This window comes from Vicugna pacos, chromosome 27 (assembly GCF_048564905.1).
Source record: "Vicugna pacos chromosome 27, VicPac4, whole genome shotgun sequence".
Lineage (NCBI taxonomy): Eukaryota > Metazoa > Chordata > Mammalia > Artiodactyla > Camelidae > Vicugna > Vicugna pacos.
Genome location: NC_133013.1, coordinates 19,613,635 through 19,639,181, shown reverse-complemented (window position 1 = coordinate 19,639,181; position 25,547 = coordinate 19,613,635). Strand labels below are relative to the sequence as shown.

At 44.0% G+C, this 25,547-nt stretch overlaps 1 protein-coding gene across 3 annotated transcripts in view; it reads right to left on the bottom strand.

The window, feature by feature from the left end:
• The window catches only part of PDE8A (phosphodiesterase 8A), a 117,034-nt gene that overhangs the window by 23,955 nt on the left and 67,532 nt on the right, over nucleotides 1-25,547 (bottom strand). For 2 of the 3 annotated variants that reach the window (XM_006198413.4, XM_072950847.1), the window contains exons 4-11: nucleotides 20,715-20,771; nucleotides 19,941-19,995; nucleotides 14,412-14,500; nucleotides 10,550-10,628; nucleotides 8,783-8,920; nucleotides 6,399-6,487; nucleotides 4,772-4,823; nucleotides 4,642-4,684 (exon numbers count right to left, since the gene is read on the bottom strand). In XM_006198413.4, coding sequence (XP_006198475.1) covers nucleotides 4,642-4,684; nucleotides 4,772-4,823; nucleotides 6,399-6,487; nucleotides 8,783-8,920; nucleotides 10,550-10,628; nucleotides 14,412-14,500; nucleotides 19,941-19,995; nucleotides 20,715-20,771 — 602 coding nt within the window. Of the gene's footprint in view, nucleotides 1-3,928; nucleotides 4,127-4,641; nucleotides 4,685-4,771; nucleotides 4,824-6,398; nucleotides 6,488-8,782; nucleotides 8,921-10,549; nucleotides 10,629-14,411; nucleotides 14,501-19,940; nucleotides 19,996-20,714; nucleotides 20,772-25,547 lie in introns of all 3 variants that reach the window. The other variant, XM_072950848.1, reaches the window with a different exon arrangement.

Genomic DNA, 25,547 nt, shown 5'->3' with positions numbered 1-25,547 from the left:
CTACTTGCTACATCCTCCTTTGTGTGGGCACTGGCAGTGACCTCGTCAAGGTTACTGATGGCCTCTCGCTGCTACATCTGAAGGACACAATTCAGTTCTTACCTGACTTGACTGACCTGTGGTTCCAGACAACTGATCACTCTTTCTGGAAACTCCTGGTTTGCACAAGTCCATGTTGGCTTTCCTTGCATTTCTTACTATTCCTTCCTAGTTTCTGTCATGATTCCCCCTTCCTCAGCACCCCTGGTTTCCCAAAGGTTGAGTCCTTAGCCTTCCTTCTCTCCTCAGACAACACATTCCTCCCCACAGCCATAGCTAATTTCTGTGTCGCGTCTTATCCCAGGCCTGTCTCCTGAGCTCCAGACTTAGATCTGAACTGGCCACCCCTCAGGCACTTCAAATGAACTCATTATCTTCACCCAAAGCCACTCCCCAAATCCACTCTTTATCCCAGGTCACTGAACAGCATCTACCTTTTTGCTGAAGTTGGAGACAAGTCATCTATGACTCCCACCCCATCCCCGGTTCTCTCCCTAAAATGGTCAGATAAATCTCCAGATTCAGTCTCCTAATTACCTCTTTAATCTGTCCCTGCTCTGTCCCCATCCTGGCTCAGACACTTGTCATCTCTGGATTATAACGACAGCCTCCCTCATTGGTCCCACAGGCCCCAACCTTGCCCCCTTCAATCCATACTCTAAAGGCAACCATGTGACCCTTCTAAAACCAAAATCTGACCAGATCACTCCCCTGATTCAAACATTTTAATGGTTCATTATTGTTTTGGGGGTAAGATTTAAATTCTCCAGTGTGGCACCCAGAGTCCTGTGGTACTTGGGCCTCCTCTCTCCCAGGTACCCATTTATGAGGTGCTGGTTCACCTCCCAAACCTCTACGCCTTGGTACAAACTGCTTACCTCCACTGAGCAACGCACCTCTCCGTGCCGCCACCTTTACCTGGTTAACTCTCGATCCTCTTTGAAGATGCAGTTAAGATGCGGTTCAGGTATCATCACTTTTGGGAAATCTGCCCCAATGCCTCACCACCCCATCCCAACACTGAGTAACCACCTGCTTTACTGTCTGTCTTCCTCACCAGCTGTGAATGACGTGAGGGCAGAAATAATCTCCATCACCCTTTCCTAGGTAACCAGCACCGCCAGCACATAACAGATCCTCAACAGACACTTCTGCCTTTCCAAACACCTGCATATGCCTGTGCACAAATCAAAGTACCACTAATACAACCACTGAGTGCATGGCTCCCTTACTCGAAACCCTTCAGCACCTCAGAGATAAAGAGGAACTTGCTGGCGGTCAAGGACAGGAACAGTCGGCTTGCAACAGCCTGCCTGTCATCTCTCGCTTCCCTGACCACGCGTGGGCTGTGTCAGCACAGCTGCTCCCCACTGTCTCAGCAACAGCCTTGACATCTGCTGCATCTGCCTCCGACACATGACACTGTGCCCTCCCCAAATGCCCATCCTAACAGTCACACCTCCTCTCACCCCCAGGCAGACCCCAGTGTGTCTCCTTCCTCTGAGCTTCGTGGAGGTCAGTGTCCACACAGCTGGCTGATAAGACTGCACTGTGAACTTCTTGTTCCTTCACCCTTCTCCCTTTTTGCCACTCAACAATCATATACTGGGCACCTACTGTGTGGCAGGCTCTAAGCCAGGCGTTAGGGACAGGAAAGTGAGTAAGGTACGGTTCCCATTCTCGAAGAGGGTGGTCCAGAGGGGAACACAGGCGGGTGAAATAAGAATGACAGTAATGATTTCCAAGCACAGAAGGAGCCCCGAGGAGGAAGCGGCGGAGTCTCCTCTGAGAGAAGAGCGATGCTCTGCAGATATAACCCAGAAGAGGAGGAAGGCACCCCCAGGAGGAGGCAACTGCTTGTCCGATAGAGCAGGGTGTGGCCGGAGAGTGAGGAGCAGCGCGCGTGTACCGAGGCCAGGGCTGCGGCCAGCGTGGAGGGAGAAGAAGCAGGCCTTCATTTCTACTCCACATTTTACAGTGACTTTCCCTCTTTGTAAATACTAGCTCTTCCCGCTCCCGACAGCCCTGACAAGATGGCTACGCCCCAAGTCCCTATAGCACTTTGTTCTTAAACAACTTTCTCCTGCTCCTGCAGGGAGTGCCCAGCTCTCGGCAGGGACTCGGGATGGCCGAGGGGACGTGCGGGAGGGGGCGCCGGACGTCTCACAGGCCGCAGGCCCTGAGGGAGCAGCTCGCTCAGGCCCTCCTGCCTCGGGAGTGCTGCACAACCACCGACGGACCTGAGGCACCTGGCCCGTCAGTGGGGAGGACGCTAAAGAGGCCTGTACAGACCTGGGCTTGTTCAGCACTGCCTGCAACTTCATGTCTCTGCTCTTGGCCTCCTGCTCCATAAAATTTGACCCCTCCACACTGCCCATCTTTTTAGTAGAGGGAAGTCAGCAACATTTCTTTGGCCTGTGGGGTAAGTCCAGGAAACCCTAGAGAAGCTGTGAGAGCAAAGCCATGCAGCCGTGCTCACGAACAGCCGCCTCCATCCGGACACTAACGCTGTGGTCCACCAGGACCGGCTCCACCTGGGGTGCCAGGAAGCTGAGAACCAGGCTTCTTATGTGACTTGCCCAAAAGTCACTCTGCTGGGAGCAGTCTTTCAGAGAGCTTTCTCAGAGACTCTCAACCGTTCAAGTGCTTATGGAGTGCCTCCTCTGCACCGGGACGACCCCCTCTCAGGGTCTCACCCACCAACCACCAAACTGCCAAGTCTGCAGCCGCTTGTCAGCCCTGGGCTTGCGGCAGCCTCACAATAGTAACTGCCTCCTCCTCCTGAGAAAGCACACTTTCTCCAGATGCAGAGCAACACTCCTTTTAGGTCTGTGAGGCTGCTATCAGTGGCCCCAACCCCGGCGGCACATGAGAAACCTGCAAAATATGCTGAAGCCTCTTCTCCATAGCACCTTGTCATGTTACTGGCAAGGCCTTTCCTGACCATCTCCTTGTCCCCTGCACCCCCACCCCTACCCCGAGAGGAAACGCAGAAAGCAGGTTTTCACAAGCAGAGACATTCACCTGGCCTGGCACCTGAGGCCTGTGCAATGAGTTTTGGTTGAATTCTGCCCTGGCCTGTTTTTGCTCCTCTACGCGACGGCAGTCTTGGTATTCTTGTCTCTGGTCCCTGCTTCCATGTAGTCTCTTACATACAGGCTCCAAAAAGCTTCTTCAAGCTCAGATGTCAATACGTTACTCCCTGCTCGAAAATTCCCACTGCCTTCAGATGAAAACCCTAATTTCCTACCTAGCATCTAAGGATCCTTCATGATCCCAACTCCTTTCCACACTGACCTTTTATACCAGTCAGAATTTAATCCTGCTCTTTCTGGAGCACACTCTGTACTTTCCTTCTCTGGTGCCTGTTTTTATTTCTGGAATGCTTTTCCTCCCACAGCCCTCTTCTTACTCACATTCACCTCTCCCCTGTCGAGAACTTTTCCTTCTTCTTCTGAGCCACCACGGCACCATGAATCCTTCCTCACTACTGACCACTTCTTGTCACCTGCTATGTGTCCCCTGGTAGCAATGTCTTTCTTGTTTTCACATCAAAGCCTGATTGCTCTTGGCACGCCCACAAGAACTGTCCCAACACGTGCTTCAAAGCCTCTGGAGTTGGCCATTTGGATTAGAAGGCCAGCTCTACCACATCCTAGATGGACATCCTTGGCAAACCATGAAGCCTTTCAGTTCTCTTATCTGTAAAAAGGGAACTTCATCTATAAAGGGTCTACCCCATTGGGTTATTACCAGGCTTCAGTTAAATGCCCTCTAAGTTAAGCACTCAGCACCGTGCCTTGTACACAGCCAGTGCTCAGAAAACCACGCAGGAAACATGCCCAGAATGAATGAACGAGCTGCTCCGGCCCTGCTGAAGGCACATCACCAGCAGCTGAAGGGATGCAGACAGTCTCCTCCCAGGGCAACCAGAGCATGGCCTGGGCAGGGCAGGGTGCTGCACGGCGTCCACACGGGCTTGCAGGAGAGCCTCTGGTGTGGAGCTGGCGTGGAGCTGCACCGTCCCAGCCTGGCCCCTCGTCCGTGAGGGCCAGAGCAGGAAGGTGGCCTGCTGAAACCATGACTTCTGCTAGAAGGAAACAGGTGACTTCAGGCCAGGGGAAAACACTCCCAGTATCACAGATCTGGGAGGACCGGATGGCGTCCGAGGCACAGGTCCTCACGAGCCAGACATGAGGTGAGGCAAGTCTGACGGGGTCCACCTACCGCCCTGAAGTCTGGCGGCGGGAGTGTCCCTGCTGAAGCTCTGTAGTGACAGCCAGCACTGCTGCCTCTTAAAGCACAGATCAGGCCAACAAAGCACACTCCACTCAACACATCTTCACAGAAGTCCATGCATTTGAAGTGACCGGTTCTCTCCCCACAGGCTGAGACCCGTCCCAGGACACCTGTCAGAACTCCCACCAGTGCTCAGGTCCTTTGACTCATAAACCAGCCTGGGAATCAGGGAGAGAGATGCTGCCACGGGGCCAGGAAAACACAGTCCCACCTACGCACCAGGCAAGCTCTTCAGAGGGAGGGTTGGGTATGATTTTTTTCAAAAGCTCAGTGAACCCTAGGAATGAATAGGGGGCGTCATACCTGTATGGGTGTCAGACTGAACACATTCAGTTATTTTCTCAGCCTAAAAATGAATTTTAGAAGCCATTAGTTCTGAGCCTAGTTGTGCAGTGGGGGAAATCTTGCCGGGCCGCGGGCTCTCCTTACATACCTTATTGCTGCCATTGCACACTCTGATAATGGACACATAGTGTCTAATTTTTCTGCAAGTAGAAAACAAGGCATTATTTCTCTCCTGGCTCTCTATTCTGATGGATATGTAGCCATCCTTTCATTATGAAAAGAGCTCTCTCTTTCACAATATATACAATGCTTTGAAGAGAGCATTTCTATTGTTTGTGGCCAAGGCCATCAATAAACGAACAAGAGTCTACAAACACCCTCTGGTGTCTGTAGAAGAGGCTGACTCGAGTTAAGACAACAAAATCCTTCCAAGTCATCACAACATACAATAAAAAAATACCTATGTTTTAAAAAATGTACTCATGTTAACCAACCAAAAGCCTTTAATTCCCTGACACGTTTTCATTTTCACAACCGTTTATATTGATGCTCTTCAAGTTCCAACAGGCAGCCTGCTCCCAGCCGTTCATGCAAACAGCCGAAGGCCACACTGGGGGGCGTTCACATTTAACTCGTTTAGCTGCGAGTCTAACACAAAGCGACTGGGGCTCAGCTCAGAAGCTGCTGACTCTTCTCTCTTATTTATTGTCCCTTTGGTTTGTTTCAGTTTTTCTCCTTGGCAATCAAATCCCTACATACTTCTCCCAAAATTATTTGAAAAGGACATAAAAAGGCAAAGAATCAGAACAGAGAGCCCACACAGACCCGTCTCCCCGAGGCCATCGCCAGCTGGGAGCAAAGCCTGGTGACCAAGCACGTGAGCTGTGCAGTCAGCGCAGAGCCCTGCGGCCGGGCCGCGGACCTGGGCTGGAAGCCTCGCCTCTCCAAGCCTCAGCTTCCTCATCTGTGGAATGGAGATGATCACAGGGCTGACATCACAGGGCTGCAGTCAGGGTTAAATGAAGGGACGTCTACCAGGCACTGAGAGCCCGCCCCGGGGGGAAGGGCAGCTGTTAGAACCACCACTGCCTCACCTCCTCCTCTTCTTTTTTTCCTTTTTTCATTTTCATGACTGAGATCATACACCAAGTATGATTTTATATCTTGACTTTTGCAATTATCAAACATTTTTCCTCGTAATTTAGTTTTCTGATAATTTCTAATGGTTGCATATTTGATTGCTGGGTGGTCTACAATTCATATTCATAATTTTCCACTGTTCATATTATTTAAGGTAGATTCTGGCACAGACCATATGAAATTTTTAGGCTCCTGATATACACTGCCTTCCAATCTGTGGTCACACCTGCTTTATATGAGTTTCCATAAATGATAATATTTAAAATACTTTTATCTAATTTGATAGTTCTGTGCAGAAATAACACAGGCTATCGAGTCAGATGGAAATCGTTCACATACAGGGAGTCCACCAGTTAGTGTTCTTAGCATACAGCTTAGAAGAGTGACACTCAGATCTAGATACTTTAGTCTCCTACTCAAGTTAAGTCTGGTGGCTCTGGGTTGCCAGCTGGAGGGAGGGTCAGGCTGTAACCACAAGGAACTACCCTGGAAGGCTGCTGTTTGATAATACCTGACCTTGTTACAAGTCTTTCTTATAAATTTCTGCATGCAGTTTTTAACTTAAGCATTTAAAGCAAATTTTGCAATAAGCCAAACATGGTATGTTGACTCGAGTACTTGTTTTTTCCACTTACCCTCCCTGTCCAGTGACAGGTATTATCTTCACATTTTGTTGTATATTATCTCCGTTTTTCTTTTTGGCATAGTAAATTCCTTGCCACTCCTATAAATGGAATGTAAGCTTCATTACACATTGCGTTCAAAACCTAAACCCAAGAACATTTTTCACCTCAAGTTCCAATTCATTTACCATTGCTACTAAAGCAATTAGGATAAAAAAAATCATCCCAACCCCAAATGCAATTTTGGATAATCTGACAATTCTCTCAACCTTCTGAGAAAGGCTGAGAAACAACAAGCAGACGAGGTTTATGGCGCATTGGCATTATTCTCCGTCTGAACATCATCAGAATTTCTCCACTGCCCCTAAAAAATTCCAGTTGATTGGATACCGAGAATCTGACACTCCAAAGCCCCTGCCCCCCTTATCTGCCCAATTCTGAGTCTCCACTTTGGTTCCCAGTGCAATCTGGACTCTCTCCACTGACCATGGTACCACTGTTCGCCCGGGGCCAGCTGATTCTCAGCAACACCTTCTCCCCAGGAAGACCCAATTAGAAAAGCCATATATTCTTTCACCTCAAAAAATTGCCCAGCTAAGCAGTCTGTCCTGCTTCAGTGTTGCCAGCGAACCAGCTGGTTACTAACAAAGGACAAACGGCAGCTCTTACATTCTCCCCCAGAACTTGGGAACATGCAAAACAAATGACCAGGTCCCTTTTTGAAATAAAGCAGTATGGAGGCAGATAATGTGATCATCTTTCAAATTCTCTGCTCATAGCAGAGATAGATTTTAGAGAACAGGTTTCCTGCTGTTTGAATTTGAGGCCCTTTGTACCTGGAGCCTGATAGCATAACTCAGGAAGCAAGACTCTGTTCACCTGGATCTGGGTAGATGCCAGGGCTGACAGCTAATTCAGCTCCATCTCGACTTGCTCTCCCCAGTGAGAGGGAGATGGGCCGCTTCACTGTAAGTGCTGTTGCCAGATCAAGGAGCACGAGAGCCATCATCCCTGGCTCCCACCCCACTGAACCTCCCAACAAAACCCCTGGCTGACCCAGAGACACGGGGCCTAACCGCCAGACAGGGGAGGCCCTGGCAAAGCCCTTCAAAGGCTGCTGGGGTCTGGGATGGCTGCTGTTCTGGCTGCCGTGTGTGAGGGCCCCTCTCCTGGCCAAGGGAGGGAACTGGGCCTAACCCGCGCAGTGTGCCTGAGATTCTGTGGGTCGCTTCATCCATCTCAGCCTTCGTCTCTCTTTCCAGAGGACCTGCCTCTGTCTCTAGTAAGAAAATCATCATCCTCAACAGAAAAGCTGAAGGCAAAATAGGATTCGAGCAGTGCCCATTTTTTGTTACCCCCCTGAGGGCACTACTGGGCCCTCACAGCTGGCCTGCTCTTTCCCTGTTCTCACTGTAAGGCCATCTTGTGTGCTCAGAGCCACGGCAAAGCAAAGGACACAGGCCCATTCACGGTGTCTTCAAGGGGCCCAAGCCAAGTGGGAGTAAATGCTTTGTAGAGCCCCCTCTGCCCTCTATGTAGGCTGCCTTTTTGTGCTACAGGACAGGAACAGGCCAAATGCCACAAGGGAAGGGCATCACTTCCACTGGGGACTCCGGACAGTGGGCAGGACAGCAGGTCACCAATTTTTCAAATGTTCTGAATAATCAGATTAACAGTCACAACCCAACTTCCAAAAGTTAAATAGAGCCCAGCAGAAAAGCCTAAGAATAACTAAGAAAAGCAGTAGCCTTTTCCTCCTCATCATATTTTAAAACCTTATGAGTTGCTGTCAGAAGCCACTGTTCAGAGAGAGAAATGACTTTTCAGACTGAGCCTGCCTTTCTTTGTCTACTCCTTCAGCACCATGATTATGTGACTTCTCACACGACTGTGGAATAACTCTTTTATCTGTTTTGCACCAGGTATAGGAGTGCTCCAAGAAATCTTTATTGTGCTCTTCTTTCTATACCAGGATCTAGCACAGTGCCTGGCATTCAAAACATGCTGAATGAATGAACGAGGCTTAGAGAATGATGGGCTCAGGTGTGTTCAGAGAAGTGTCAGCTCACTAGCAATCCTTTGCCCAGGACTACTTGCCAACATCTATTACCACTTAGAAGATCGATTATTAGAAAGATCAACTTACTTATTACTAAAGTGAAAACAATGATTTTCAGTGTCAAAGTTACTCCGCTTATTGGCTGATCAGGTTATATACTTTCTTGGCCTCAGTTTCCTCATCTGAAAAATGGGCATAACAGGAGTACACTTCCCCAAGCTTCTGGAAAGAGTGAACCTAAGATTACCTGCCCGAGCAATGCTTTGTGAGCGCTAAATCGGCTTCCTTTCCTCTCTCTGTTATGTGAACGTAACAAGGGTAATGACCTCTTACTTACCTTGCCTATCCTGATGCATGAATTTATAGTATCGAGCAAATCAGCCTTTTTTTCATTTATAGGCACTTCTGCTAACTCCTTCCCTATTAATTCACCTGACTGATAGCCCATTGTTGTTTCAAATGCCGGGTTTGCATACTGGGGAGAGACAAAAGAAAAAAAATCAAGTGAATTTAAAAAAATTTTGAAAAGAGTGGTGTTTAACATAAACCATCATATTTTTCCTCAGAAAGCTCAGAAGCCTGACACTCACTATGATGGTTCTAAAGCCACAAGGGCACAAGCCCAGAAAAACCCTGGCGTCTGGAGAAGGCTTTGCTCTGGCGACACCAGGCTTGGCTCGCTGCCGTGTTCTCCTGAGGCTCCAGGGAGGGTGACACTGGCAGAGGAGAGAAGCCGCATGGAGACAGACCCGGGGCTGCTACAAAAGGGCTGTTTAGATTATGATACAGTGGATTAAAGCACCAGACTGGGAGTCTGAAACGCCCAGGCTCTACTCCCACTAGTCACTTAACCCCTCCAAGTCTCAGTCTGCATATCTGTTTAATGGGAATGAATCATTTATTTTGTCTCTTTCAAATGATACAAATGAATAATGTTTTTGGAAAGCAGGCTATGAACTAGGAAGTGTTTGCAAATGTAAGGTTAAATTTCAAATAGGACTGTAAGGCTAGAAGAAAATGGATGAGAAAGCTGTGTGTGTGCTAATAACAAATAATGACGATGATACAACAATAATCATACTGTTTAGGGCCTGTTTTCCTTGCCAGGCACTACAGTAAGCACTTTACACACATTAACTCATTTAGTCCTCAGAACAGCCTTATAAAACGCAGGCTGTTGATAGTGTTAATATTATTCCCATTGGTACAGATGAGAGAGCAGATTCAGATAGATTAAGTAAACTGCCTGAAGGCACTCAGCTAGAAAGGGGCTGAGGCTGATTGGAACCCAGGCCTGACCTGACACCAAGCCCGTGCCCTCAACCACCGGCCCACGGTACCTCTCAGGGCACAACTCCTGAATGTCCGCATCATCAGGTCTTAGAAATTACTAGTTAGGTCAAAGTGAAGAACTGGAGTGCTCAGAACTAAAATCAAAGTGGAGCTAGTTCTCAAACAAAAGGAACATTTCTCTGGCACAACTCCCTCCCTGTTATCTAAAAGTACAAGCCATGTTATCTCAAGTCACTTTTACGAACCCACTTCACTAATAATGCGTAATCTGTTCAGTAATTACTAGTTTATTTTTTAAATTCTGGAGTAGTTTCTTACAAATTTCTGTAGGTGTAAACTCTCTTCAGAAACAGGGGGAAAGGTGAGCGTGTATAATCCTTATGGTCAGAGCCTCTCCTTGTTGAAATAGTCCCTCCCCCACCCCACCCCAGAAATAACCCTCTGGATAAAAATCCCTCCTTGCTAAATAAATAAACAAGCAAATAATAATAATAATAATAATAATAATAATAATAATAATAATAATAATAATAATAATAATAATAATAATAATAATAATAATAATTGCAAATGCCATTATTTCTATAGACTATTTTCTAGTATATTGAGTAATTATTAGAATCTTTTCGTACCCATAGGGAATTTATTTTAAATTGCATATCTTATAGATTTTATTCTGACAATCTTTTAAGGAAAAAATTGGCCCCTTGAACTTCAGGAAAAAAACACAACATATTGGAGGAGTTCAAGCCTAAAAATGCAAACAAATATAACCAGAAATCCAGACGTACAAACTTCCAAAATAACAAACCTGTATAATGTGGTCTTCACTTGTAATTTCAATTGCTTCTTGACTTTTCTCTAATGCAGTGAATATTGAGTTACAAGCCCTTTAGGGTTTGGAAAGAAAAAGAATGATTAATGTAAGTACTTCAGAATATAATACAGTCTTGGGATATTACATTAATTTATTTAAATGTGTTATTTGATTATAAGGGTAACAAATGCTAATTTAATAAAAAGAAGAAGGGAAAATACTATAAAGCAAGAAACAAACACCTCCTGTAAAGCCACTACTTGGAATCATGACTATGCACAATTTGGTGCCTTTCCTTCCAATCTAAGGACAAGCTGATCAGGTGCAACACACGCCAGGGTTCAAATCACAGCCCTTCACTGGCTGTGGGACATGACTGAACCTCCTTGGTTCTCCCTTCTCACTATCTGAAGGGTCCTCATGAGGAATTGTGAGAAAATGGAGTCAAGAACTCCACACAAATCCTGGGAGAAAGGAGGCAGCCAACCATCTGCAGCTATCGTTTTCAACAAATTCTTTCCATAAAATTGGGATCATCGAGATCACTATCTTTGTTCCCTGCTTCTACTTAGCTTTGTATTCTGAGCACTGTCCCATGTCCTCACTGTTTGAAAACACTTTTTAATCGCACAGGTAACTCTTTTTTAAAATTAGAAAATAAAAATAAATGGGATACTACATCATACACACTAGGATAGCTATAATCAAAAAGACAGATAAAAACAAGTGTTGGTGAGAAACCCTCATAATCTGCTAGTGGTAGTGTAAGATGGTGCAGCTTCTTTGGAAAACAGCCTGGCAGTTTCTCAAGCTGTTAAACAGAGAGTTGCCATATGACCCAGCAATTTTACTTCTAGGTAGACATCCAACAGAAATGAAAACATACGTCCATGCAAACATTTATAGCCAAAAGGTGGAAACAACCCAAACGTCCCATCAACCGACGAACAGATGGATAAAATGTGGTATATCCATACAAAGGGTATTATGCAGACATAAAAGAAAGTCCTGATACATGCCATAATATGGATAAACCTTGGAAAACATTATGCTAACTTAGAAGAAGCCAGTTACAAAGGACCACATATTGTATGATTCTATTTTATATGCAATGTCCAGAACAGGCAAATCTATAGAGACAGAAATTAGGTTAGTGGTTATCTAGGACTGAGGGTAATGAAAACGTTCTAAAATTGTGGCAATGGCTGCACAACTCTGAATACACTTAAAGCCACTGACCTGCGCACTTTAAAAAGGTGAATTGTATAGCATGTGAATTTTATCTCAACAAATCTGTTTTAAAAGAAATGAGATCAAATCATCTGAAATTCCAACACCTACAGTTGGTGCTGTAGGCAATTACTTGTGTAAATATACATGTAATATATATATTTATAAGATCATACTCTCCAGTTTTATAATCTGCTTGTCCCGAACAATATACATTAATATCTTTCCATGTCAGTAATTAGTTCCTTATGATTTTAATAACGATATAATATTCTATTATAAAGTTATACCATAATTTATTCAACAAACTCCCCGTGACTAGACATTTAGGTTGCTTACAGTTTTTTTCCTTGCATATGCCTCAGAAGATGAAAAAAAGAAAGCAACTACCTACTTGTTCATGAAGTATGGAGATTACATTAAGAAAACTAACAATTACAATGCTTTTACATTATTCCTGGTATTACCAAACTGTCTAGCTAATAAAACAAAGCAGCTTAGCCAATAAGCTTATTTCTTGGCATACAAAAATCAAGAGATAGTATGTGAATTATACCTCAATAAGGCTGTTATTTAAAAAAAAAAAAAGCAAGAATCAAAAAACAATGAGAAGTAAGTTCCCACCTCTGATATAACAAGCTTAGATGGATCTGTGAGAAGCCCTACTGCGTTTTCTCACTCTTTTAAAATTTTTGCAGATCTGGTAAATAAAAAATGGTGTATCATTTTCATTTCTTTGATTACCAGTGAAGCTAAACATCTTTTCATGTTTACTAGCTATTAAATCTCTCCTATAAACTGCCTGTTCACAACACATCTTTTTCAATTTTTTCTACTGCTTCCATTTTTAAACTGTTTCATCAAAGCTCTTTACATATTTAGGATATTAACTTGTCTGTCCTGTGTGTTATGAATATATTTTTCCCAGTTTGTTATTTGTCTAAATATTAACATTATTTAAGACACTTTTACTGAGACAAGTTTAACATTTTTATGTTGCCTAATCTGACTCTCTTCCTTTATGAAGTCTGGCTTTTACACTATGCTGAGTTTAAAAAGACTTCATCATTCAATTACATATGTTCAATTATATTTTCAGTACTTATGTGGCCCTACTTTTTAACATTATTCACTGGGAGTTTATTTTGGGACTGGGTGTGAGATTCAAATATAACTTAATTTTCTTTCCAAGTAGTTAACAAGTTGTCACAATTCTATTCACTGAAAAGTCCATTCTTTTCTGTGTGGATTTAAATTGCCATGTTGAATACATGTGCTATGTTCTTAATTCTTAAATTCTTAAATACACTTATGTCTCTTTCTAGACTTTACACTCTAGTTCACTGATCTGGCAGCAACACAAAGTTGCTTGTTATAATTTTTAATGCATTTTAATATCTGGCAGAACAAGTTTCTCTCTATTGCTCCCAATTCTCTAGCCCCACACTTCCCTCTTCCCTTCACGTTTGCTTATCTCCCTTTAGAGCGGATACCTCCTGGCACACAGAGAACAAAGCAGAACGTGAGGAGAGACAATGATTAAGGTTTTTAAAATGTGGGTTACAACCTAAAGGATTACCTTGCCATTTGCTGTTTGTGAGATCTTGGATATAAGTCAGTTAACCTCCCTGGTCTGTTTCTGCATCGTGCTTCAACAAAATAAGCACTGACATCACCTCCTGCTCCGTCTAACATGCACCCAACTCCGCTCTCTTCTGAGAGAGGGCAGTAGCCAGGTCTGCTGTGGGAGTGCCACAGCCAGGCTGCAGAAGGCTCCGGAGAGAGGACGAGGCAGGCCAGAGGGCAACCACCCATCTCAAGTTTCCCTGCAGTTTGGCAACAGAAAGGAGCTCTTCTGTAGACCTTGCCCAGAAACACCTCTGCTCAGCACTTCTCTGCCTCCTCACACTTCATTTCACTTGGGCTACAAAGTGTTTCCTTCCTTGCATGGGGAACCCTGTGCTGGTCCCCACTAATCTCGATACTCCAAATTCTGGTCCCCTTCTCTCAGCCCTGGACACATGCAAACTGAATGACTGCACTCCCTCTTTGATCCTGGTAAAGGAAATGTTAAAGAGCAGCAGGCCACCCAAGGAAGAGAGCTAGGATGACAGAGCTATTGGTCTTTTTTCCCTTCACTTCTGTCAACTTCATAATTTTACTAATTTTTCTGGTTTTTTCACTCTGCAAAGAACTAGGTTTCCACTCAATTCACTTGAAAAAAAAAGTTTAGCAAGAGCAAATTACAAAATGCTTATTGTAGAGAAGAAAACATGTCACCCACCAGAGAGAACGTTAACGGGCTGGGTGTATATGTATGTTTAAGTAATTTTTTTAATCAAAAAACAGATTAATTCAGTATATATACTTCTGCATTCTGCTTTTTTATTTGCTATTTATTTGGAGCTCCATCTTTAACTCTGAGTCTCCAATCACTAATGTGACCACCTGTTAGACATTCAGGCAGACTCCAGAAGTCTGTGTGAGGAGAGATGCCTTCCCACCACCCCATCCCATTTCAGTAGGAGGTCAGTTACAGCCAAAATGTAGCTGCCCACAGCCGAAGTCCTCTCCTGCAGTGGTGCCCTGTGTGATATGATGGGCTTCCCAGAAGCAGCAGAATTACCTGAGTTTTAGCTGTGATCGCACCTCTCCAAACTCCAGCTGGAGCAGTTCATTGTAACAGGCCATGGGGCTGGGGTTTTCTACATACCTCTACAAACAGAAAGGGGATTTTGCGGATAAACAAGTGTGCACCTTTAAATTATTATAATATATATATAAATCATTCTTTTCAACAGACTTCTCCAACTTGGTAGCTGAAATCTAAAAAATAATGTATCTTTAATGATGAACCGGAAATGAGAGATGAAAACTTACTAGTACCAAATTTGCTTTTAAAAAACAGCACTTGCACAGGTCTGAGAATATATTTAAAAAACCACTGAGTTGCACACTTTAAATGGTTGATCAACTATACCTCAATAAAGAAAAAAAGAGACAAGACAGACAGACAGAAAGAAAAACAGGCAAGGCATTTGCTGGAAAGAGAAAAAAATTAAATTAAAAAATTAATTAAAAAACTATAGAATAGCCATTTAATGGAACAGCACACAGCTGTTAAAAAGAATGTGAATATGTACTTACATTGAATGATGTATGAGATATATTGTCATGAAGTAGAATGGAGTAATGAAGTAGAAATGGAGAACTGTATTATAATTATTTTATATACATCTTTTATAAAAGTAATACTACATCAGGTTTAAAATAAATAGCTGAATTGCATGGTATGTGAATGGTATCTCAATAAAGTAGTAAATAAATGGAATTAGAAAAAAAATAGGGCTTAAGAATACTTTTCTTTTAGTGCCTTGAAGTAAGAGGATTTTTTGGTGTCTGTGTGTCACTGGCAGAGGCTAGAACATGCAGAAGGAAGAAATTTAATAACTAAAGTTCTATTTATATTAACTTTCAGAATTTATTCACTTATTCAAGGATAGTATATGTCCTCTTTCAAGTTGTGCAAGCTCACAGTAAGCAAAAATACGCTTATACATTTCTGCACAGCTGCATCTCCCAGAGGTAACTCCCACTCAGGCAACATTTTCCTATATTAACTTTAAAGGGCAGCTCAACTAAGCTGACAGAGGATTACCCTCCACAGCGGAGGTCCTGGCGGAGCCATGGCTTTGCCCAGTCTGTCTTATTGCTGTGGAATAACCTTTACATAATGGAAACATCCCAACAAAGCAAATTACATATTATGAGAAGCCTGAACCCATTCTACCACCAAATTATATATTTCACAAAGACATCTTAGAAGTCACTGTGCTCTGTCATATAGTTCCACTCAGATGTAAAAAAGACAAGACCTCTGCAGGCCACTACTACAAGCCAAAGCTAGGCCAATCTGGGACATGGGGCATGGGGCCCTTGTGGAGCTCCTTCTGTCACCAGTGAAGCTATCCTCCTGTCTGAACAGTGATCAGGGTCTTGTCTGTGTGTCAAGCAACCTGAAAAGCCAGCTCCGGGTTTATGCCTTAAAAGCTACATAATTCTCATCGAGGCCCTTAACCTTCCCGAGCCTGCTTCCTCACCTGCAAAACAAGACAATACTGCTCCCACCCACCCACCTCAGATGACCATTGCAACTCTAACTACAAACTGCTGCACAGACATGAAGCACGGCAACTGCCGTCCCCTGGAGGAAAGGCAAGGCCTGTTGGCCATGGGCACGATGGGCCCCTGCAGGGCAAAGCACAGTCCTTCTCACCCACAGAAGTCTGAGAGGTGACATGCCTACTAGCTCCCATCGACGGAGGGGAGGAGAGTGCTCCCTGCCATTCACTCCTCAGTCAGCTGTGACCCCACAGGAACACCCAAGAACACTGCCCATCTGCCCGGGCGCCCCCTGCTGACCCGGCAGGAATAGGGAGAAGAGGTTTCTGGGCAGTGTGTGCCCACTGCCAGCAGACAAGGGGTGAGGGACTTGAGATAGACGGGGTCCCCAGTGTCCAAGGGCTTGCTTGGACTAACGTGCTCTGCAGGCAAGATCTTGGGACACGAAGACGTGCATCATGTATAATGGCTCCCACACATGCAACCAGTTTTCACTGGGTGTGAATATACATATTCAAACTTTTTTACCCCAAAGGTGGACATCAAGGTTAAAATGAGCACATGTGACTACAAGTACAGCATCTTGCTCCTGCTGTCTACCCCTCCCCGTCACTACCTCTGCTTTGTTCTTTACGTCTAAATATCCTATCTTTCCTGCCCTTCTCCAACTTTCACTCATGTCCCAAGGATTTCACAGGTCCAGAGATCTTCAGGAATCAGGCTGCCATTCCCTCTGCTTAAACAGCAGCTGGTCTCCTCTCTCCAGCCTATCAACCCATCCCACACAAGGGGCTGGGGCCACAAATTCTGCACACTCCTGAGCTGACTCAACCTCACTTTATCCACAGCATATTACACCCACCCACCTTGCTGGGCCCCACCTAGTGGTTCTTAACCCTTGGCTGCATATTAGAATTCTCTGCAACCTTAAAAAATAATACCAGTGGTGCAGGCCCCTCCCCACACCAAATGAAACAGGATCTCCACCAAAGCTTTTCAGGGGGCTCTAATGCACAACCAGTATTGAGAGATACTAAACCTGAACTTTTGAGATTTTAGTCGGCAGATGCTCCAGTGCCAAAGAGGCAAGCAGGTCTCCATCCACTCTGAAAACCTGGGCAATGGCCAATCCATAAAATAGCGGACTGCTCCCTGAATCCCAAAGATCTCCCTGCAGCGATGGCTTTCAGCTCGAGGGCTGGGCTCAAGCCTGGGCGCCACTGTCTATCAGCCATGAGACTGGGGAGAATCACCTTCCCCCTAGGTCAGGATGCTATGCCCTCTGTCAACTCAGTATCCTTCTGTAACATGAAGGTGTGGGACTCTGCATGAGAAGATCAGTTAGCACACATGGTCTCTGAGGACTGGTCACCCACATACAAAGTGGTGAGACTGCTGCTACCTCCGTATTTCCTAAGTGGTGGACCTCTAAAATTTTAAAGCTTCTGTGCTCCATAGGAACATGTACCGAAACACAGTTCCAGCAAAGGCTTCAGGGGACATCTTGATTAAGTGGTACAGGTGAGAGGGGCGGGAGTCTGTGTGTGATGATTATTTTTCAATTTTCAAGTTAGCTTCATGATAACTCAATTATACTAAGAAAATACAAGGGCCATGGTTAACTAGACTTTCTACCAGGATACGCTTTCCAGTCCTTGCAGCTGTGCTGATGGAATTTTTTGTGCAGAATTTCAAACACACAAATTTCCAACACTATGTCTACAAGCCCCTACACATAAAAAGCTTAATGACTTCCAAGGGCTGTAAGTAAGCAAACAACCCAAGGCAAGATGAATAATCTAGGCCCCAAGCTTCATTAGTTTCACTAGAAAGTAGAAGCATCTAAAGCCCTTGTTAAAAAGAACAGTTTTGCAGCCTAAGAGTAATAATATGAAGATCCTCCAAGTTACCTGGGGAAGTTTTTTTCCTCATGAGGATGCTTTCCCCAACAGCTTAGGGAGGGATGATCTAAAGATCCACTGGGAATAGGTGATCTACAGTTTCCAACCTGGGATTCTTAAAGGGATGCTCACCTTCACGCCGGCTGACTTGGTTGTTCCCAGGCAAGTTAACATGGATGACTGGAGGTCAAGGAATGGGGACAGGAGCTGATATGTGTGTATGTTGTTGGGGGCGCCGGAAAAGGAGACCCGCAAAGCTATATGTAATAATAAAAATCTAATGTGTGCTTTTATATAAGATTATGTGTGTATAAAACAAAATCCTAATCCACTTTATCTAATGTTGATATTGGAATTTCCGTGTTTCTTTCGTCTGCATGTACTGGCTACCTCTTTGTTCCTTTATTTATTATTATTTTTTTTGTTCCTTTATCATTAACCTTGTTTTATCACTGTCTTACAAAGTCATATAACTGAACTTCTGTAACCCAATCTAAACGGCTTATCCTTTTAATGGGAGAACTCAGCCCATTCCCATGCACTTGATTTTACTCCTATCTTAGTGTTTATGACGGATTTCACACTGTTATTTCCTATTCCTTGGGTCTTCCTCCCCATAAACCTTGAAGACACCTGGGGTTTGCTCAGAGCCTAGAATTTAAACACTGAGCTGTCACTGGATGTTATATAAGTATACACGAAGATAAGTATTCTACATTATATGCACATATGCACACCTGGGTATGGACATACACCCTCATTTTTGGAAGTATTCATGCTAGGTATAACAGTCAAGGTTATTTTAACACACTGAAACTATTATTTCACTGTTTTCTATTTTCCATTTATTGCTGCTGAGAAGCCAGCTGTTAGTCTGCCATTCTTCTGAAAATAATTTTTTCTCTGAGTTTAAGATCTTCTCTTTGTTTTGTTTTTCCACTATGATGTGTCCTCTTTGTATTTACTCTAGTTTGGTATTTTGGAATCTGTGGACTATAGTCTTTCTTCAGTTCTGGAAAACTCTCTTCAAATATACTGCCCTTTTCTCTCTCCTGTCCTTCTGAAACTCCAGTTACATATATGCTAACCCTACACACTGTATCCTCCACATTTCTAAACCTATTTTCTATTTTTGTATCCTTGTATCTTTGATAATTTCTTCTGATCTACTAAGGTTTTAAATTTTCAGTTATTATATGTGTATTTCTCAAAATTTAATTATGTTCTGCTTAAAATTTGCTGTGTCACTTTTTATAGTTTTCTATTCCTTGCAGATATTTCCAAGCTTGCCTTGTCTTTTATTTCTTGACGTGTAATAAGTGTATTTGTTTTATAACTCAGACCTGAAAATTCTAATTTCTGAGGGGTGTGTGAGACTGTTTCTGCTGTCTTCTTCCCCTCCTGCCAGTTCTTAGTTGCAAAGCCTTGCCTCCTATGGACTGGTTAATGCTGACTGAGTGCTACCTGCTGCCCTTGAAAGATTATTTGCAGAGTTTCTCTGAGGCCAAAGAAGGTGTCTTTCTCTGGGGAGAATTTGTATTTGCTTCCGTCAGATACCTGGGAGTGCTACCATCCAGAACTGCTGTAAACTAAACCCAAGGCTTGAGGTTTCTGGTCTACCTCATGGATACCAATTTGGGCTATAAATCTGCCTAACACTCTGCCGCATGTAAGCTCTTTGTATCATGATTCCCAAGGCTCATTGGTAACCAGCTGACCAAAGCCTTCAGAAGCCCTTTGGCTTAAGAGAAACCAATGGATTAGAACCAGGGGTGGAGAGAAAGGGAGCCATCCCAGGCTGGCCTTCTTTCCAGAATCCTTGAACTGGCTTTAAGTTGCATGTATACATATAAGCATTATAACAACACATCCTGCTATGGTATAACTTTTAATGAGTAAGCCATTAAAGGAGATTTTACTATGTTTAGATGACTTTAGTAGGCACAGTTTTGAGAGACTAAGAAAGCAAAGTATTGTGGATTATTAGATTACAAAGTTAAGCCAAACTATAACACAGCACGAGGACAATTTTTCCCTTCAGATTAATTCAAAACAACCACTGGGCTCTAAACTGAGATAAGGTCAATTCTTACGCTGAATTATATTTGCATAACAAAGATGTGGGTACATACCCTTGTAAAGCCAGCAGCAAGGAGGGACATTACAGATGACTCTTCTCTATCAGCCCTTCAAAAGAACACGATAAATGGTTAGAATAAGTTTTTATCAATTACATCTCACCTCTTTAACTATTCACTAATTTACATAATATCACTTGTCATACAATTGAGTACTTTTAGATGAGTTAGATTAATATACAAATCAAAAGTATAAAGTTGAAAATAGTTTTCTGCTTTAGTTTCATATTTGGCTTTTTGGTAGTATATATTAATGCTTGAAATACAGAGATTACACCAACAGAATGTAGTAGTGACAATATACCTATTTGAGATGTAAAAATTTTAATTTAAACTAAATTATTTCTATTCTTTCCTTACCTCCAATTTTAAAATGAAATGTAAGTTTCCCCTAATTATGTTTAATTCAAATCCTCACAGATATTTGAAGTTAGAAGTCCCTAAGAAATATGCCTGAAAAATAGTCATCCTTTAGGAATGAAATTCTCTCGTAGTCTGCCTATTTCTAAAGTGAAAGTCAGTCCAAAATCATAAAACCTAGTATGAGAGTAGAAACTCCTGCCATGAATTTAACTGGCAAAGTAAAAGAAAATAAGAAAAAAAAAATGAAAGAGTAAAGGAAAAAAGAAAAGCCAAACTAAAAAGGGTGATGCCTGTCACAGCCTGCAAGCTGTTATTCAGGCTTGTTAAGAGCAAGCATTACACTGACACTTGAATCTCAACATAAAAAAAGAAGAGGAAGAAGAAAGAAAGAAAAAGAAATCTTACCTGCGAACTACACCAATAATAACTGTGTTTTCTGAGAGTTTTGATGATCTGATAGACCTTTAAAAAAGAGTTTTTAAAATAAATTTAAACAATTCTTAAAAAAAATAAATACACAAAAAATTTTGGTAGAACAATTAAAGGTGGGGGAGAGGTAGAAGGGAGCGCAAAAGATCCCTTCATACTCTGGAGTCACCCTCTTGGCTGCGTGATGTTTCTCTCTTTAGGGGACAAACTCCTAACCAGCAGCCTTGGTAACCCTAACAACTACGGGGTGCGAAGACAACAGCTAGCCCAGGTGATGTGTCTTCCCATGGCTCTGGCCTTTGTTAACCTAAGCTGTTTCAGGTGGAGAATTTTCCCTACCTGGGGTTTATGTGAGAGGGGTTATTTGTCCCGTCCCACCAAAGGACAATGCAAGTTTACGTGTATTACACAAGCTATGGCTGCCATTACGGTGGGAGTGAAGAAGCCCACGGGTCAGCTCTCCACTGTATTCTAAGCAGCACAAAGAAGAGTTTCTAGGTAGACTGCACACAAAAACAGTTACAATAAATATTCAAGCTAGGAAATACAAGATATTCTTATCAGTTAGGAAGAGGAAGATCAATGCCTGACAGGAAAAATGAAGAATGGAAAACAGGTGGAGAAGAGTAGAAGACATTGCTCCATTGAAATTACCCAAGGACTACGAGGCTCCCCACAGGGAATGAATTCAATCCTCCTGGATAAGCAGCTTCCCAGGAAGCCATGGGGAATGAAAATCCAGCCAAGAGATCAGAGATAAATGTGACAGAAGGAGTGGAAAGAAGAGAAACTACTCCACTGGAGATATGCAACGGCTTCGACCCGTCCTGCTCTGGGGAAGAAAGCAGGACCCGCGGAGGAGGACCAGGCCGCAGGAAGAGGGAGGAACTCGGCCCCTGGACTGAAAGGAAGAGGACTCACATGGGAGGGTGACTTCAGAAGGAGGAGAATGGAGTGGACCAGGCCCAGGCTGTCCCAGCCAAGTCAGAAGCACGCTGGCCTCCTGGAGACCGTGTCCAGGATGGGACAGAGAAGAGCTGAGACTGACTGCATGACTTCAGTTCTGTTAGTTCAAGAATCACTTGTGTCACTTCTGAATCACAGAACACAGAAAGTGATTTCAGTGACTGTTTCTCAATTCTCCCAAGGATGGTGCATAACATAACTGTTTCAGATGCATAAGAGAGAAGTCAATTCATCATATACAATGGATGCGTCAGCTTTGGCAAAATTGCTCTGTAAAGGGCCAGACAGTAAATATTTCAGGCTTTTCAGGCCATACAGACTCTGTCACAACTACTCAATTCTGCCACTGTGGCCTGAAAGCAGCCAGAGACAATACATAAATGAATGGGCCTGACTGTGTTCCCCTTTGCCTACCCTTGCCTTAGGGCACTGGGGCCTAATTTTCTCATGGAACTCAGCTTGAGAAAGGCTTCGAGTCCAAGGGTAGACTAGATCTGGGGCAGGGAAGTAGCTCAGGGATGGAAAAGCAGCCCTAGGAACCAACCAGTCTCATGGGACAAGCGGCTCCCACCTCTCTCCCCCTCAACATATCCATCTCTCCCAGTGTCCACTCTACTCCTCCAGCTTCCATCTGCTTCTCCAGAGGGAGCCAACCTGAAGGGTACTCTGCATGGCTGTACTGGAAGAGCCCTCTAGACAGGCCGCCGCAGGGGTTGCTGACCATGTACCAATCCCTTGTCCAACCACGGTCTCCCTGCCTGAGGAGTAGCCACGCTCACCTTCCTGGAGGAGGAGCCGCACAGGAAGGGCTGTTTAAGCTCGGTAGGGTGACTGACATGGCAGACACTCACACAGACAAGGCCAGTTCACTTTCCAAACCTGTTGGTTAGTATTCACCCTAGCACTAATCTTAACTAAGGAAGGAAAGGCGTGGACTCACAAATGGTTATTCACATGACCTCTCAGGACACTGTATTTGTTCTTATGTTTTTATTTCTATCATATCACCAAGGTTTAGAGGGAGAAAAGGCAATTTAAGTGTGCAGCCAACCATCTCAAACCAGCTCTCATCTGTTTACAAGAAAAACAGAGATCTAAGTGGAATAATAGCAAGTGAGAAATCAGCAGATGATCTCAGTAATAGTTTTGGATACAGGGATGGGGGCACTGGGCTAAGGACAAAGTTTGGAAGGAAAGACCAGGTTTCCTGGAGACAAGCTGATCCCTGCAAAGGAGGTCTAATGCTGCATGAAAAGGCAGAGGTGTTTTCTTAACTTTTTCCGATCTTTAAGAAGGCAGAACTGGCTAGGAAATAGTAAAGTCAGGAGTCTGGGTTGAAAAATAATACTCTTTACTTTAGAATTCATGAAAACTAAGAAAGAAGTGATACAGCATCATCAAAATGCATACCCAGACACTAGGAAGGAAGATTCCAAGAAGTCAGAAAAAAGATGGGGCCTGAGCCACAGCATGAGGTTCTGAAAGGCTGCACAAGCGTGCTGGGAAGCTCTCAGAATCATGCACCGTGGAGTAATATTTGGATTTGACCTGACTATGCATAACAGAAAACTCCACAGAATTAAACAAGACTTGTCACCCACATAAAAGAGGTGCAGAGGCAGGCAGCCCAAGGCTGCAAGGGCACTCCACAGCATCAGAGCCTGGCTCCTTCCATCCTGTGGTTCTCTGTTACGGTCTGAACGTGGTTTCTTCCTCATGGTCCAAGATAGGTGCTGAGCTCTAGCTATAATATCCACATTCCAGACAGCAAGAAGAGGGGTATGCACTCTCCCTTCAAGGACACTTTCCAGAAGACGCACATGTCACTTCCATCGGCCAGTTGCAAGAAAAGCTAGGGAATGCAGTATATTTTCTAGGTGGTGGTATTTGTAGCTAAACACCAGGAATTCTATTATTAGAAAAAAAGAGTAGAAATGGATATTAGGGGGCAACTACCAGTCTCAAGATACACTAGGCAACTACAAATAATCCTGATGGTCTTCACATACAACTGGAAAAAAGGCCACATTATGGAGGCTTACTTGTTCTTACAAGAACGTAGTAAAGCCCTTTGATGAGTTAAATTTTACAGGGGAGGTTATAGGGCAGTGGTAGAGTATGTGCTTAGCATGCACGAGGTCCTGGGTTCAATCCCCAGTACCTCCATTAAAAAAAAAAAAAGAACCTAATTACCTCTCCACTACAAAGAAATTAACACAACACTGTAAACCAACGGTACTTCAATTTAAAATTTCATTTAAAAAAATTAAATTTTACAAGAGTGCAACTCCATTACTTGTACTTTGCCACTGTTCCCTCTGCCATGTGGGATAAGTTTCAGGCTGAAAAGAATGGAACTTGCAACAGTAAAAAGGATCTGCAGACCAAGGTAAATTCAGATATTGTATGAAAGTATCTGACACTCTGAGTTCAATCTTGCTTCTGTATTCAATATAGATTTTAATCCTGTTAATGCATTTTGGGTTTCTGTGAAGTGCTTTGTTTCCTCCATCTCCCTTTACAAAACATTTCCTTTCATTCCAGAGCTCTGCTCCTGTTGCACAGAGGAATACATCTTCATTTCTTCTGAGTACACTAAGCACATGTCTTCTAAAAGGGTCTTCAGTTTCCTATAGAGAATAATTTTCTTAATCCATAAGGCTGTTTTTTCCTCCTCCCATAATTTGGCAGCTTTTTACACGTCTCCATCTCTATGCTGTTCGCTCATCCTTCAACGGCAGTGACGTCAACCTGGCAGAGAGTCCGCAGCAGAGAGCGTCTGGGGAGTCTCCCTTGCACCCTTTTGCTAGACGGTTGGCATTAGCAGCCGTCCTCCTCTCAGGTCTGGGCTTGCAAGTCAGGTCAACAGGTGTAAGTTCATGCTCAGAGAGCACTGCCAGCAGGCGTGCACAGGTCTGCTTCACAGAGCAGATTCCTGGTCTGCTCTCTCCTCTTCTCTAGCTAAACCTGAGAACTGGTCCTGTCTGCTGTTTTGAAATTGCAATATGTGAAGGACTATTCTCAGGCTCCTATGCCTCTGTCTCTTCTTACAACACGGTAGGAAAAGCACATCTTCGTCCATCTCCCTCTGCTCCCTGTCTTGGGTTTCCTGGTAGATGTAGGAAGTGAGAGAAGGGGCAGCAGGGACAGCAGGGGCTGGAGGCAGGCCCCTGCCCAGTGCACAGAAGTGCTGGTGCTGGGATCTGGTCAGTGCAGCTCCAGCAAACTCGGATCAGCAGGACACAGTGGGAGTGAAGCAAAGCCTCTTCCTACTTCCTTCAGGGCTGCTGGTATTTCAGCTTCAGAGGCTGAAGTATGCAGAGGACATCCCAGGAACAGGCTTCTTTGTAAGTCCCCACAGCACAAGAGGTACAGTGGGTATTCCTGTCCTTTTCAATCTCCCAGCTTCTGAAGTATCTACCATCTTATCTTTGGTTTGTTAATTGCTGTGGTCAGTTTTTGTCTCTTCTGTAACCTTCATGGGTTGTTTGATAGGAAGTTGGGAGAAGGCATTGATACCAGGTACCGCACAAGATGGCCCACAACAGCCTCACAGCTGGCTGACTTGCTTGAGTACTTCTGTCTTCTGCTCCACTCTCTGGCTGGCAGCCAGAGGGATCTCCCATTATGCTCTGGATGCTCGCCTGCATAGAATACGCCAAGGTCTCAAATGCCTACTGGGCAAAATCAGAAGCCTTTGGCTCAGCACACAATGCTTCTATGATCAGGCTCACGTCGGCTGCTCCAGCCCCACTCTGAGTCATGGCCCATACCTGCCTGATCCAGCAAGCCACTGACCACCAGGCAGAGGAGCCCTGGACACCTGCCTGTTGCTACACATGC